General features: G+C 41.0%; 1 protein-coding gene across 1 annotated transcript in view; it reads right to left on the bottom strand.

The window, feature by feature from the left end:
* The window catches only part of GLP1R (glucagon like peptide 1 receptor), an 80,197-nt gene that overhangs the window by 26,254 nt on the left and 39,839 nt on the right, over positions 1–14,104 (bottom strand). Inside the window, exons 5-6 of the mRNA XM_074947618.1 lie at positions 7,398–7,507; positions 104–210 (exon numbers count right to left, since the gene is read on the bottom strand). Of these exons, the coding sequence (XP_074803719.1) occupies positions 104–210; positions 7,398–7,507 (217 nt within the window). The remainder of the gene's footprint in view (positions 1–103; positions 211–7,397; positions 7,508–14,104) is intronic.

Here is a 14,104-nt window from a genome sequence, read left to right as displayed (position 1 = left end):
AGATGGTAGATGGGAGAAGCTGAATGTTTCAAAGTCTGATGCTATTTAGACTGGGAGAACAGCATGGCTGCTTCCACTCTGCTTTGAACTGCACCAGGATTACCTGAATCCAAGAAGGATGGCAGTCGCTATTACCAGGGCAGAGAATGAAAGAGCATATCCAATGGTGTAGATGACTGACACGTAGAGGAGTTGTTCCTCTGGTGCGTCCTGACAGCATAGAAGGAAAGAAAAGACAGCACTCGTTGGACCTGTTTCTCTTCTCCCATCTCCCCATCACCTTCCCGCCAACCCTACTTTGATGACACCTACTATTTTCCCACCCCTTTATTAGGTGCTCAGAGGCCCACATTACAAATCAGAATCTTCCACTTTTCACATTCCTCAAACAAACAAAAATCCCACCCCAACTTCCCATTCAAATACAACGGCTTTGAAGCAAGCCCAGAAAGTCAATAAAATGGGGCTATTGCAGAACAAGGCTGAAAGGAGTGGAGAAAGGAGTGAATTCCAAATGCAAGGAACACTGTCCTTCCTATCTAGATTGCCATACAGACAGACACATCAGTTCTGCAATAGCAGATAAAATTTCTGAAGCCAGCATTTTCAACCGGGGATGCCTAAAGCTATATTCCTTAATGCCATATTTAGTGGCTCCTTTCATACCCAAGTTTGAAAATTTTGGTACATATCTTGGGGAGAAAAGATTTTTCTAGAACATACAATAGTTTGTAGCGAGCAGATCGAGGGACGTGATCGTTCCCCTCTATTCGACACTGGTGAGGCCTCATCTGGAGTACTGTGTCCAGTTTTGGGCCCCACACTACAAGAAGGATGTGGATAAATTGGAGAGAGTCCAGCGAAGGGCAACAAAAATGATTAGGGGTCTAGAGCACATGACTTATGACGAGAGGCTGAGGGAGCTGGGATTGTTTAGTCTGCAGAAGAGAAGAATGAGGGGGGATTTGATAGCTGCTTTCAACTACCTGAAAGGGGGTTCCAAAGAGGATGGCTCTAGACTGTTCTCAATGGTAGCAGATGACAGAACGAGGAGTAATGGTCTCAAGTTGCAATGGGGGAGGTTTAGATTGGATATTAGGAAAAACTTTTTCACTAAGAGGGTGGTGAAACACTGGAATGCGTTACCTAGGGAGGTGGTAGAATCTCCTTCCTTAGAGGTTTTTAAGGTCAGGCTTGACAAAGCCCTGGCTGGGATGATTTAACTGGGAATTGGTCCTGCTTCGAGCAGGGGGTTGGACTAGATGACCTTCTGGGGTCCCTTCCAACCCTGATATTCTATGATTCTATGAATAGATAAGAGATAGGCCTGAAACATGATGTTTGGGTTGTGGGGCAGGATTTAGATCTTGCATTCTGATTCTGGCTCACCTCTAATCACAAATCTATTTCCAAAACTCATCCATTTTATTTTTTCACTTTGGATTGATGACACTACAATTACTGAGCAATGTGCACTGTGCTATACCAAAGACGACACTCTCCCAGCTTCAGAAATAGGTAAAACCATTCAGAGGCACACAGCACAGCATGTGAGGGTTCAGACTGAGTGCAGAGGCCATCGCTGACAGGTTTTGTGGAATAATAGTGTTTTAAAAGGAAGGATTTGAAGACTGCTTAGTCCAGGAGGAGAGACTGTCAGGGTCACAGCCTGGCACAACTTCTGAGACTCAACAGTTTGAAACATCAACGCAGCCCAAACTGACGTTTAATGTTTAAAGGACACGATGCCTCCTCTCTCATCTTGGAGGATGTTACATTAAAACAAACCTTAGGGTGATGGCAAAACACTATTTCCTTGTGATCTTTGTGCAGAGCCTCCCTCTGACATTCCTAGCGGGTTTGTGTTTGGGGGGGATGCCCACAACACGACACAGTTATTTTTACTCAAACTAAACCCCCTGTGGTTGGATACATGTTGTGATAATTGGGCCTAAACATTTAACCTAATTGTGAGCTCAACTGTAAAAAGAACATAAAAGTTCATAAGATGTCACAATAACCTATAACACCACGTACTGATGGGAAAAGGTACCAAAGGGAGACAAACTGAATTAGTCCAAACAAAAAAAGCATACCAATATAACTCAAGGATTGTGTTAAGATCATACCTGGTAAACCAGAAAAGCATGGAACCAAAAATCTGAACCAAAACTCATGTTTCAGAAACTATGCCTAATTCGTGGACAAAATAATGAGGGGATAGGCTATTCCACCCACCATTTCCTTGGTGGGGTCCTAAAGAAAGAGACTTTGGGAAGAAAAATGAGCTACTGGAGTGAGCTTCACCATCACCCTCACCACCTCCTGGGACCCCATGCCTTCATCCTCCTGATCCTGAGAGATATCCTGACCAGACTGGGTTTCAGAGAAAGACTCAGATGACACTGCCACCCTTACCAGCTCCAGCTGAGTCCCAAACACCATCTGATATGAAATAGGATCGGACTTTAACATAAGACCATAAGAAAGGCCATATTGGGTCAGACCAAAGGTCCATCTAGCCCAGTATTGGCCAATGCCAGATGCTTCAGAGGGAATGAACAGAACAGGTAATCATCAAATAATCCATCCCTTGTCACCCATTCCCAGCTTCTGGCAAAACTGAGGCTAGGGACACCATCCCTGCCCATCCTGGCTAAAAGTCACTAGTGGACCTATCCTCCATGAACTTATATCTAGTTCTTTTTTGAACCTTGTTATAGTCTTGGCCTTCACAACATTCTCTGCCAAGAAGTTCTACAGGTTGACCATGCGTTGTATGAAGAAATACTTCCTTTTGTTTGTTTAAATCTGCTGCCTATTAATTTCATTTGGTAACCACTAGTTCATGTGTTATGAGAAGGAGTAAATAACACTTCCTTATTTACTTTCTCCACACCCGTCATGATTTTATAGCCCTCTATCATATCCCCCCTTAGTTGCCTCCTTTCCAAGCTGAAAAGTCCCAGTCTTTTTAATCTCTCCTCATATGGAAGCTGTTCCATACCCCTGATCATTTTTGTTGCCCTTTTCTGAACCTTTTCCAGTTCCATTATATCTTTTTTTGAGATGGGGTGACCACATCTGCACATAGTATTCAAGATGTGGGCGTACCATGGATTTATACAGAGACCCTATGATATTTTCTGTCTTATTATCTATCCCTTTCTTAAGGATTCCCAACAACAGCAGCAGCAGCTCCAGCCCATCTCAACTAACTTCTTCTCTTTTCCCCAGAAGGACTGTTATTACAATCTCTGATACCCTCTAAGAGTGTCAAACAAGAGGGTTTTTCCTTCTAAACACTCTCCAGCTACAGAGAAAGGGAACAAGGGATGTTGTTAAAATAAAAGTCTTACTTAATACGTTACATTTCAAATGCCTTAATTGCTCTTCCTTCTTCTCTTTATCTTCAATAAAAGGTTAAAATGATTTTTAATTATGTGTTTGCCAGGGTATTAAGCAGACTGAGGTCTCTGTAAGCCAAACCCACACCTTCTTTAACACAGTTTAATGTTGGACATTGACTGGGTTAACACCTTTAGCCCATATATTCCATCTACATTAATACAAATGCATAAACATATCTGAAAAGCAGGCAATTAGGAGTTCTGCATCTGCTAAAGTGGAAAATAGAAATAAACATGGCAAGCAATTTCCATATCAGGAGGTGACACAGTGTATTTAGGGTTTAACATAATTGCCCCCCGAAGCACTGTATTTTATGGAAACGAGATATGTATCAAATGGCCAAGTGCTGCCAAAAGGCATTTGTCTGCTTAGCAGCTCTCAACATATAGTTAAGGAAGAAGCCTTAAACTGCAAGTGGAATAAAAAATGACCAGGCATGCAGTCTGTGTTAGGCTAAAGCTCTCTTGATGCCACAGAGCTTTGAAGGAGTGGGGCAAGGGATGGGGCTGCAAGTTAGGGGACCGCTTACATTTCCTAAACTTTCCTTCAGATGTGTTGAATTTCTCTTCTTCCCTTTCACAGCTGTCAAGGTTCCTCCCCCACTCTGAATTCTAGGGTACAGATGTGGGGACCTACATGAAAACCTCCTAAGCTTACTTTTACCAGCTTAGGTTAAAACTTCCCCAAGGTACAAATTAATTTTATCCTTTATCCTTGGAATATCCACTGCCACCACCAAACTCTAACTGGGTTTACTGGGAAATGCAGTTTGGACACGTCTTTCCCCCCCCAAAATCCTCCCAACCTTTGCACCCCACTTCCTGGGAAAGGTTTGGTAAAAATCCTCACCAATTTGCATAGGTGACCACAGACCCAAACCCTTGGATCTGAGAACAATGAAAAAGCATTCAGTTTTCTTACAAGAAGACTTTTAATAGAAATAGAAGTAAATAAAAGTAAAGGAATCACCCCTGTAAAATCAGGATGGTAGATACCTTACAGGGTAATTAGATTCAAAACATAGAGAATCCCTCTAGGCAAAACCTTAAGTTACAAAAAAGACACACAGACAGAAATAGTCATTCTATTCAGCACAATTCTTTTCTCAGCCATTTAAAGAAATCATAATCTAACACATACCTAGCTAGATTACTTACTAAAGTTCTAAGACTCCATTCCTGGTCTATCCCCAGCAAAAGCAGCATATAGACAGACACACAGACCCTTTGTTTCTCTCCCTCCTCCCAGCTTTTGAAAGTATCTTGTCTCCTCATTGGTCATTTTGGTCAGGTGCCAGCAAGGTTACCTTTAGCTTCTTAACCCTTTACAGGTGAGAGGATTTTTCCTCTGGCCAGGAGGGATTTTAAAGGGGTTTACCCTTCCCTTTATATTTATGACAATAGCCCTTTCCAATTTACAATCTTCCTGCTCCCTATGAAGGGTTGTGGCATTGCAGAACAGGGAATTCTAGGAGAACAGGAACCCCTGACAGTTTTGGGCATCTCCTATATCTGAATCGTTTGTCCATGTCTATACTAGAGCACAGAGCTCCTTGAGACAGGGACTGTGCACTCAATAAATAGGTCAGAGGCAAAGGGCTAGTCCTATAGCATGTTGAGAGCTCTTAACTTCTCCCAAGGTCTAGTGCATTACAGCCAGGAAGTGAAATTTGACCAGTCTAACTTTGCTGACCAAGTTCAGCTAAAGTAGACAAAGAGCATAAATCATAGAAATGTAGGACTGGAAGGGACCTCAATAGTTCATCGAGTCCAGTCCCCTGCATTGAGGCAGGAACAAGTATTATCAGACCATCCCAGACAGTTGTTTGTCTAATTTGTTCTTAAAAACCATGGAGATTCCACAGCCTCCCTAGGCAATTTGTTAACTAACTTTACAGAAGAAGTTTTTCCTAATGTCAATCCTAAATCTCAATTTAAGCCCATTACTTCTTGTCCTGTCCTCAGTGGAGAAAAATTTATCACCTTCCTCTCTGTAACAACCTTTTACATGCTTGAAGAGTGTTATGTCCCCCCTCAGTCTTCCCTTCTCCAGACTAAACAAACCCAGTTTTTTTCCATCTTTCCTTGTACGTCATGTTTTCTAGACCTTTACTCATTTTTGTTGCTCTCTTCTGGACTTTCTCCAATTTGTCCACATCTTTCCTGATGTGTGGCACCCAGAACTGGACACAATACTCCAGTGGAGGCCTTATCAGTGCTGAATAAAGGTGGAAGAATTACTTCTCATGTCTTGCTTACAATATTCCTGCTAATACATCCCAGAATGATGCGTGGGTTTTTTGCAACAGTATTACATTGTTGACTCATATTTAGTTTGTGAGCCACTATAATTCCCAACTCCTTTTGTGCAGTACTCCTTTCTAGGCAGTCATTTTCCATTTTGTATTTGTAAAACTGATTATTCCTTCCTAAGTGTAATACTTTGCACTTGTCCTTATTGAATTCAGACATTTTCTCCAGTTTGCCAGGGTCATTCTGAATTCTAATCCTGTCCTCCAAAGTGCTTGCAACCCCTTCCAGCTTGGTACCATCTGCCAACTTTATAAGAGCATTCTCTATCTATGCTGTTATCCAAATCATTTATGAAGATGTTGAATAGAAGGAGACCTAGGACAGATCCCTGCAAGACCCACTCAATATGCTCTTCTACCTCGATTGTGGCTCATTGATAACTACTCTCTGAGTACAGTTTTCCAGCTAGTTGTTCACCAACCTTATAGTGGTTCATCTAAGCTAGGATTCTCTAGTTTGTTTACAAGATGGTCATGTGAGACAGTATCAAAGGCTTACTAAAGTTGAGATATATCACATCTACTGCTTCCCTCCTATCCACAAGGCTTGATACCCTGTCAGAGAAGGATATTAGGTTAATTTGACATGATTTGTTCTTGAGAAATCCATGTTGACTGTTATTTCTTTATTTTCTTCTAGGTGCTTACAGATTGATTATTTGCTCCATTACCATTCTGGGTACCAAAGTTAAACTTACCAGTTTATAATTCCCTGGGTTGTCCTTATTCCCTTTTTTTTTTAATAGATAGATACTAGATTTGCCCTTTTCTAGTCCCCTGGGATCTCTCCCATCCTCCACAAGTTCTCAAAGATAACAGCTAATGGCTCAGAGATCTCTTCAGCCAGTTCCTTAAGTAGTCTAGCATGTACTTCATCAGGCCCTGCCAGCTTGAAGACATCTAATTTATCTAAGTATTTCTTCACTTGTTCACTTCCTATTTTAGCCTCAGATCCTACCCCATTTACACTGATCATAATCATAGAATCATAGAATATCAGGGTTGGAAGGGACCTCAGGTGGTCATCTAGTCCAACCCCCTGCTCAAAGCAGGACCAATCCCCAACTAAATCATCCCAGCCAGGGCTTTGTCAAGCCTGACCTTAAAAACTTATAAGGAAGGAGATTCCACCACCTCCCTGATGTTGCTATATTTGTCATCCAATCATTGCTAACTTTTTTAGTGAAAACAAAGGCATTTGGCCATTGCTATGTTTTCTGTTCTCTTTCTTTCCTTATTAAATAATGGGCCTACCCTGTCCTTGGTCTTCCTCTTGCTTCTCATGTATTTGTAAAATGTTTTCTTCTTACTCTTTATATCCCTAGCTAGTTTAATCTATTTTTTTGCCTTGGTCTTTCTAATATTGCCCCTACATGCTTGTGTTTTTTTTATATTCATCCTTGGACCTAGTTTCCATTTTTTGTATGACTCTTTTTAGTTTCAGGTCACTGAAGGTCTCCTGGTTAAGCCAAGGTGGCCTCTCACCATACTTCTTAACTTTCCTATGCATTGGTATCATTTGCTTTTTGTGCCCTTAATAACGTCTCTTTAAAAAAATACGAATTCTCACTGGGGCCAGTTAGAGAGATCAGGTTGAAAAGGCTGATTTCAGTAGGAATAATATTTAAGTGTTGACTTATTACAGTTTTTTATAGGCAAAACCTCTTCCCCTTACCCCATCTGATGCCTCACATTCAGAAATGTTCTTCCATGGCAGGGTGGAATTCTCCTTCAGCAGCCAAGTGCCCTCAGGAGTGCAGAAGCGGTAAACTTGTCCATGGAGCACTGCCAACGACAAGGAGGGAAAGAACACAGACTTACAGGGGAGAAGAACAGGACAACTGCGAAGCTTAGCCTAACCTCTCCCCTCACCTGTCACCTTATTACAGCTGTTCTTCAGCTTGCTCCTTTCCTGTAACAAACACTTCAGTTCATTCATTCTCACAGCCAACTGTGTATGGCTTCCAAGAACAACATTACAAAAAGTACTCCAAAGAGCACTCCAACTGTTCAGCAGCAGCAGCAAAAACCCACAGAGTTTGTGGCTGAAAACAAACCTCTGTTTAGTGAGAAAACTGCATGTATTTTGTTAGGAGAAGAAATGGATCTAAACTGAATGCCCAGATTCAAACACCCCAGAACTTTAGGAAAGTTTGATCCTGAAACTTTGTGACTTAAGCCCATCTGTAGGAGGTATGCATATGTGCAGGTTCCTGCCAAAGTCTCCTTGTAAGCTGAGCCATTACAAAAGGCAAAGTTGCCTTACCAGGAATGTAAGCAAATACCCATATTTGCTCAGGAGATGGAGGAACACAAAGACCACATATACCCTCCTCTCTTTGCCTATACTAGTCCCAAAATTAGTAAGAGTGGTAACAGGGAACACTCAAGAAGGATATACAAAGATGAGCACACAAAAATGTGTATGCTTGGCCAAACCTCTGCTCTAAAAATTGAGCACAAATCTCTCTAAGCTTCCCACACATTTTTTACTCACACAAAGAGTAAAAACAACAACAAATCAAGAGCCCTTTAGAGGCTGTTAGAAGTCTAGTGCTATGAAAAGAGAAAAGATTAAAAGGCATAAAATAGAACTATACTGAACCAGCAAAATAAAAGTAGGCAGAGTGGGGAGCTTTCAGATACATTGTAGTACAGGGAACTTTGTGCTGGTAAAAGTCTTATCCATGTATTTAGAATATACTCTCTCATTATGGTATGTAAACATGCTGGAGACTCAACACTTATCCACAAAACAGGTACAGCAGCAGTGCAAACTGCTTCCCAAACACTGTAGCTTGCTAACATGCCTCAGCCTCAATCTAAACCACCTCTTGGTTGAGAAGGTACCATAGTTTGATCACCATGGCCAATTCAGCTCCTGCCCTTTGCTGAGACAGCAGTGTGACATGGACACATACCCACTAGAAACTGACCTGAGAGCATTAATTCATTTTACATAAGTCAAAGAGTCTTTTTATTACAGCTTTCACTATCAATTTGATCCAGATTGAACCTATATCCTGTTGCTAATATACCAAGCCAACCAGTTTCCTGCTTACTACAAATTCGAGCGGATCGAAACTCTAAATTTCTGTACTGTGGGAAATTCTGACATTTAAAAAAAGAAAGTTAAGTTCCAAATTGGAAAATAAAGTCAACATTTTCTGTAAAACAAAAACAAATCATTTGGGGTTAATCAAAGCGTTCTGATAAAACCAAAATGTTTCAGTTTTCAATTTGATTTTAAAATTAGGTTTTAAAAATTTAAAACTTATAATACAAAATAATATAATTAGTGATTGCACTGTAACTCGTAATTGCCTTGGTAACTGGTATTGTAATAAGTATTGTAATTGGAAATTGGTATTCTAATTGGCATTTGGTATTATAACTGGTGTTAGGATATAGATATTCAGGCCTGTCTGTAAAGGCCTAGCCTCCTAAGAATTTAGGTGTATTCTTATCACTTAGCTAGTTATAGAGGTATAAAAAAAAAAAATCAAAATCACTGTCTGCCGGTGTAAGGGCCTTCTCTTACTGTGACAGTCTGAGGCCCTGTTCTTAGGCTAAGGCCTCTGGCTAAGCAGCAGAGGCAGCCATAAGCTGGGAAGCAAACGGTCACATCTTTATATTCCAAACTAGTCACATTGAAATAAGGTGCTATTCGGCTATTAGAAATACACTCCTGTCCTGATAACGCCTATCACCTCCAGAGAAAGGGAGGTGCCTAGAAAATGTAAAAGGAAACTTAGTTTGATAGCATCCTGTCTGGCAAGAACTCACTTATCAATAGCTGGGATGTGAAATCCTCATTTCTGTATTGTTCTATCATTGTAGTCCCCATTTCCCATTGTTTGTCTGTATAATCTCTGTCTGTTTCTGTCTGCTGTATAATTAATTTTGCTGGGTGTAAACTAATTAAGGCGGTGGGATATACTTGGTTAAATAATCATGTTACAATATGTTAGGATTGGTTAAGGTATAGCTAAGCAGAACTCAAGTTTTACTATATAGTCTGCAGTCAATCAGGAAGTGTGTGGGTGGGGAAATTGGAATCATGTTTTGCTAAGGGGGGGGGGAAATGGGAACAGGGACACAGTTAAGGCTCTGTGGTCTCATAGCTGGGAAGGGGGACACTAAGGAAGGAAACTGGAATCATGCTTGCTGGAAGTTCACCCCAATAAATATCGAATTGTTTGCACCTTTGGACTTCGGGTATTGTGGCTCTGTTCATGCAAGAAGGACCAGGGAACTGAGTGGGTAAAGGAATAAGCCCCCTAACAACTGGTAGTGAAATTGGTAACTGGTTTGCTTGTTGGTAATTGGTGTTCCATAATAGGTTATTGGTTTAGTACTTTGTTTTTAGTATTACAGTTATATTATTCTATAAAATTATAAGCTAGTAGAGAATTTTCTTCAGTAAGTGTGTCTCTCTCTCTCTGTGACTACGAAAGAAAGAAAGAGAGGAGGCCTGTGCATATAATATATTTCATATTCATTAACCACTTTGTTTGAATGCTTCATCATTCACTCCCTTTATTTATAACCTGTGAAAACTGTAGAGGATGTTGCTGCATTGCCAGAGATTGCTTGTTAGGTGAACAGTAGTGAACATAAAGGGTTAATTTTCCTCAAGATTTAGTGGATGACACATTAGGCAGCTGAATTGCTGCAGAGAACATTAATGTTAGAGCCACTAAATCTACTCCAGAAGTCAGAATAATGACGGAAATAAAGGAAAGCTTTGAAATCTACCCAGAACGTGTTAGTAACCTTGGACTGAAATGAAAGGCCAGCTTAGCAGTTCACCTTTAAGATGCTACAAGTTCATCTTTAAAATATTACAAAACAAAATGCAGCAATAAGCCAATCTGGACCATACGACCCTTCATACTTCAGCTGCAGTGTGTCTACTTCACTGGCTTATTGTAAAACTCTCTACCCAAACCATTTACAAGATGAGGAGTTAAAATGTGGGGTGACCAAGACGCATCCACAGGCCAAAGGAGGCTAAGGAGTCCAACAAAGAGGCCCAGGTGCTTCTTGTTTTTAATACCACACGCTGGGGGATGCAGAGACTATGAGACCTGGCCTGTAATGATCAGCCTTGACCCAAAGCGAAATATACTGTCTTTTAAAAAAAGCTAGATCTAAATGACAGTCCCTTATTGCTTCTTCAGGATCCTTTTTTTTGTACTATAATTAATTATATAGAGTTTAAGATCAATAAGGGTACGTCTACATTGCAGCCGGGAACACACTAAAAAATAGCAGTGTGGACATTTGTGGCACTGGTGGTGGCATGGGCTAATTGCCTGCATCCAAGCTCATGCAAACCTCTGAATCCAAACTCAGGAGGCTACCTTGATCGGCCACTCATACCACAACGTACACACTAATGTTAGCATACTAGCTCAAGCAGAGCTCATGTGAATCTGCCTACCCAGGTTGAGAATCACACTTCTGAACTGCAGAGTAGGGCTTTCATTATTTAAACCCCCATTAAGAATGTAACATTCTAGAATTACCCAGTTTCATTAATTCCCAATGTTCTGGAAAAGGTAACAGTTTTCTCTTGAAGGCAGCAGTGACTCTGTAGTGAATGAGTACCAACAGAATGATTTGCTGCCACAGATTGACGTGTTCCCTGATCAAGTGACTTGACCTTCAATGGGGAAGACAATGCATTTTAATGGAGGAGTTTCTCCTCCTCTGAAGAGCTCATCTCAGCTCATTCCTAGCTGAGTTTATCATTCAATGTGGCCTGAGCACATAGCTCGCTGGATTATGCGGTCAGTTCTTTGCTGGGGAAGTTAATGTTTAAATGTCTCACTCCCATACTTGGTTTTCTTTGCAACAAACATGTACTAAGTCCAGGAATCTTACGTTTGGCTTTGAAGTACAAACTGCAGCTGGCACCATGAAACCCATGAGCAGTCTCAACTTGTTGGGGAAGAGGGGTTCCAGCTTTTACTGCAAACCTATTTACCCAGCTATATATTTACAGTAGGTTCATCACCACAGTATCCTAAATTATATTCTTAGCTCCTGCACCAGGGATATTTAAAACTGGGCTGAACAGATGCGGAGGAACAATCTTCCGCTGGTCAACAGAGGTGCAACTGATCATATAACCTATCAGGAATTCCCCCATCACATATTTCTGGCTTTAAATATCCAGTAAGCATTTGTTTTCCCCTGAATCTTGTATTCTGTTTATTCTGTCTGTGTATTGTAAAGTTCTGCTCTGAAGGGGAGGGTGACAGGCAGAAAGGAATCGTGCTGCATAATCAAGAGGAGGTTGCTGTGGATAAAAGGTAGCAGTGCCTCCTCCACAGTTTCGTGGAGCTCCATGCTGGAACGTTCTCTGTTCTATGTAAGCTTCTAACTGTACTAACCCTGTTCCCCATAAATGGCACATCAGACTCCCTTTATGTCAGGATGCAGTTTTGGTTCCTCAGTGGATCTTGTATTTTATATCTGCAGACAATATTTATTATTATACTCAAAAACTACATTAAGAACATTAAAGGTAGAAAGTCAAGCACTTCAAAGTTAGGAAATGCCAGCATTAAGATTGCCAATGCAAAGTTTTAATTCAGCCCCCTTGTCCATATATCATCATCATACAATTTTTAATTACACGATCATTCACTATTTTTCCACAAGGCCCTCCCTGCCTCATTCAGTGCCCAGGATGAATAGTGCTCACAAAATAGGTCGCTATTCCATATTTCTTTTATCCTTACAACTCAGTGTGTGGCTCTAGGCCTTATTTAACCTCCCCATACAACCTCTGCACTGAACACAGAATTAGTAATTTCCTCATGGACTTGTTTATGGTGCTCTCATTTAGTATCTTAGTTCTATACAAAGACCAATGCATTAACCTTCACAATACCCCAGTGAAGTGAGGTTGCATTATCTTCATCCCCATTCAGGTACCCAGAAAATGAACAGTCACCTGTGAACATTTTGGCTGAAGTGACTTGCCAGCATCACCTAGGAACTCTGTGGTAGAGATAGTTCTCCACTGCAGCATTCAACTGCCTAAACCATGAGATTGTCCTCTCTCTTACAGCACTCCCCTGCCTCATTCATTAGTCACCTTCCAACTTCTGCAGTAAACAAGGTAGGGTCCTACAAACACAGTCTCCTTCACTACACAAGCCTGATTTAATTCCCAGAATACCATCCATCATGCGCGCTGAAGCAGGCAGAGGTCTCATGGTCTGTCACAGGATCAGCAAAAAGCACATCTGACGACAGGACAAATACCCCTTTCCAAATTTCAACTCCATCCTCTAAAGCAGGGAGATGCTAAAGCTTCTGACCAAAAAGTTTGTACAGATTTTTATTTTTTTTAAATAGGGGCAAAACACCATTTTCCTTAATCTCAATATGGAAAGAAGCAGAAGCTTTTTGGCTAAAACTTCCAAAAAATAATTCAGTTTTATGCAGCCTCTCAGCATGGAAAATTTCAGCTCAAACAGTTAAAGTTTGGCAAAGTTAGAAAAAATTGAATATCGGATCTTAGGAAGCATCAAGCAACTTTAACTGTAGGTATTGCTACCTTGGCTGACTACAGTTATGGACAGGTACTAACACATCCATTACAAACTTAATTTCCAACCCAACTTTACTACACTCAAACCTATCTCACTGAAGTTTTCCATCCTATATCCTAATCCTAAGATTGGATTCTCCTAAAAGATTCTATAGTCAGTGTATCCCACATTCTCTGCCTTTCCTCTCACGTGTTCTTCACTGTCTGTAAGTAACTAGTCTCTTTATGGGTTTGAGAGCTCCTCTTCTCCTGCTGAGGTTAAAATCCTCTCTTTAAACATCAAAATCCACAGCTAATTGACTGCTCATGTGTATAAACTTGGAAGGGCCCTTTGTCACTCATCCACAGTGAGGGTGAGGACAATCTCACAGGAGTCTCTCCATTTGTATTCACTTGACAGCGATTGTTGCCCCACTTCACTAAGCTCTAGGGACAGTCATCAAGCAGGTTTTGTGTATGCAAGTCAGTTTTTCCTGTAGGACCAATTATGCTGATTGAACACTTGCTCCTGTTCTTCCCTAACTCACCTCTTGTTATTCTGATTGTCAGAAAGCAGAATAAATTAGCTCCAGAAAGGGAAAATGAGGCTGGCAACAAGCCAGCACCATGGTCATTATCTTCATGGAAGGAGCCATAAAACTGGATTTTCTCATAAACATGCCACCCATAAGGACTTCCTTCTTTTTCAAACAAAATTTAAGGTGATTGTCAAGGTTCCTCCCCCACTCTGAACTCTAGGGTACAGATGTGGGGACCTGCATGAAAAACCTCCTAAGCTTATCTTTACCAGCTTAGGTCAAAACTTCCCCAAG

The sequence above is a fragment of the Natator depressus genome, chromosome 3 (genome assembly GCF_965152275.1).
Source record: "Natator depressus isolate rNatDep1 chromosome 3, rNatDep2.hap1, whole genome shotgun sequence".
Lineage (NCBI taxonomy): Eukaryota > Metazoa > Chordata > Testudines > Cheloniidae > Natator > Natator depressus.
The sequence above is the reverse complement of the archived record's forward strand: the minus strand, read 5'-3'. Positions and strand labels throughout refer to the sequence as shown.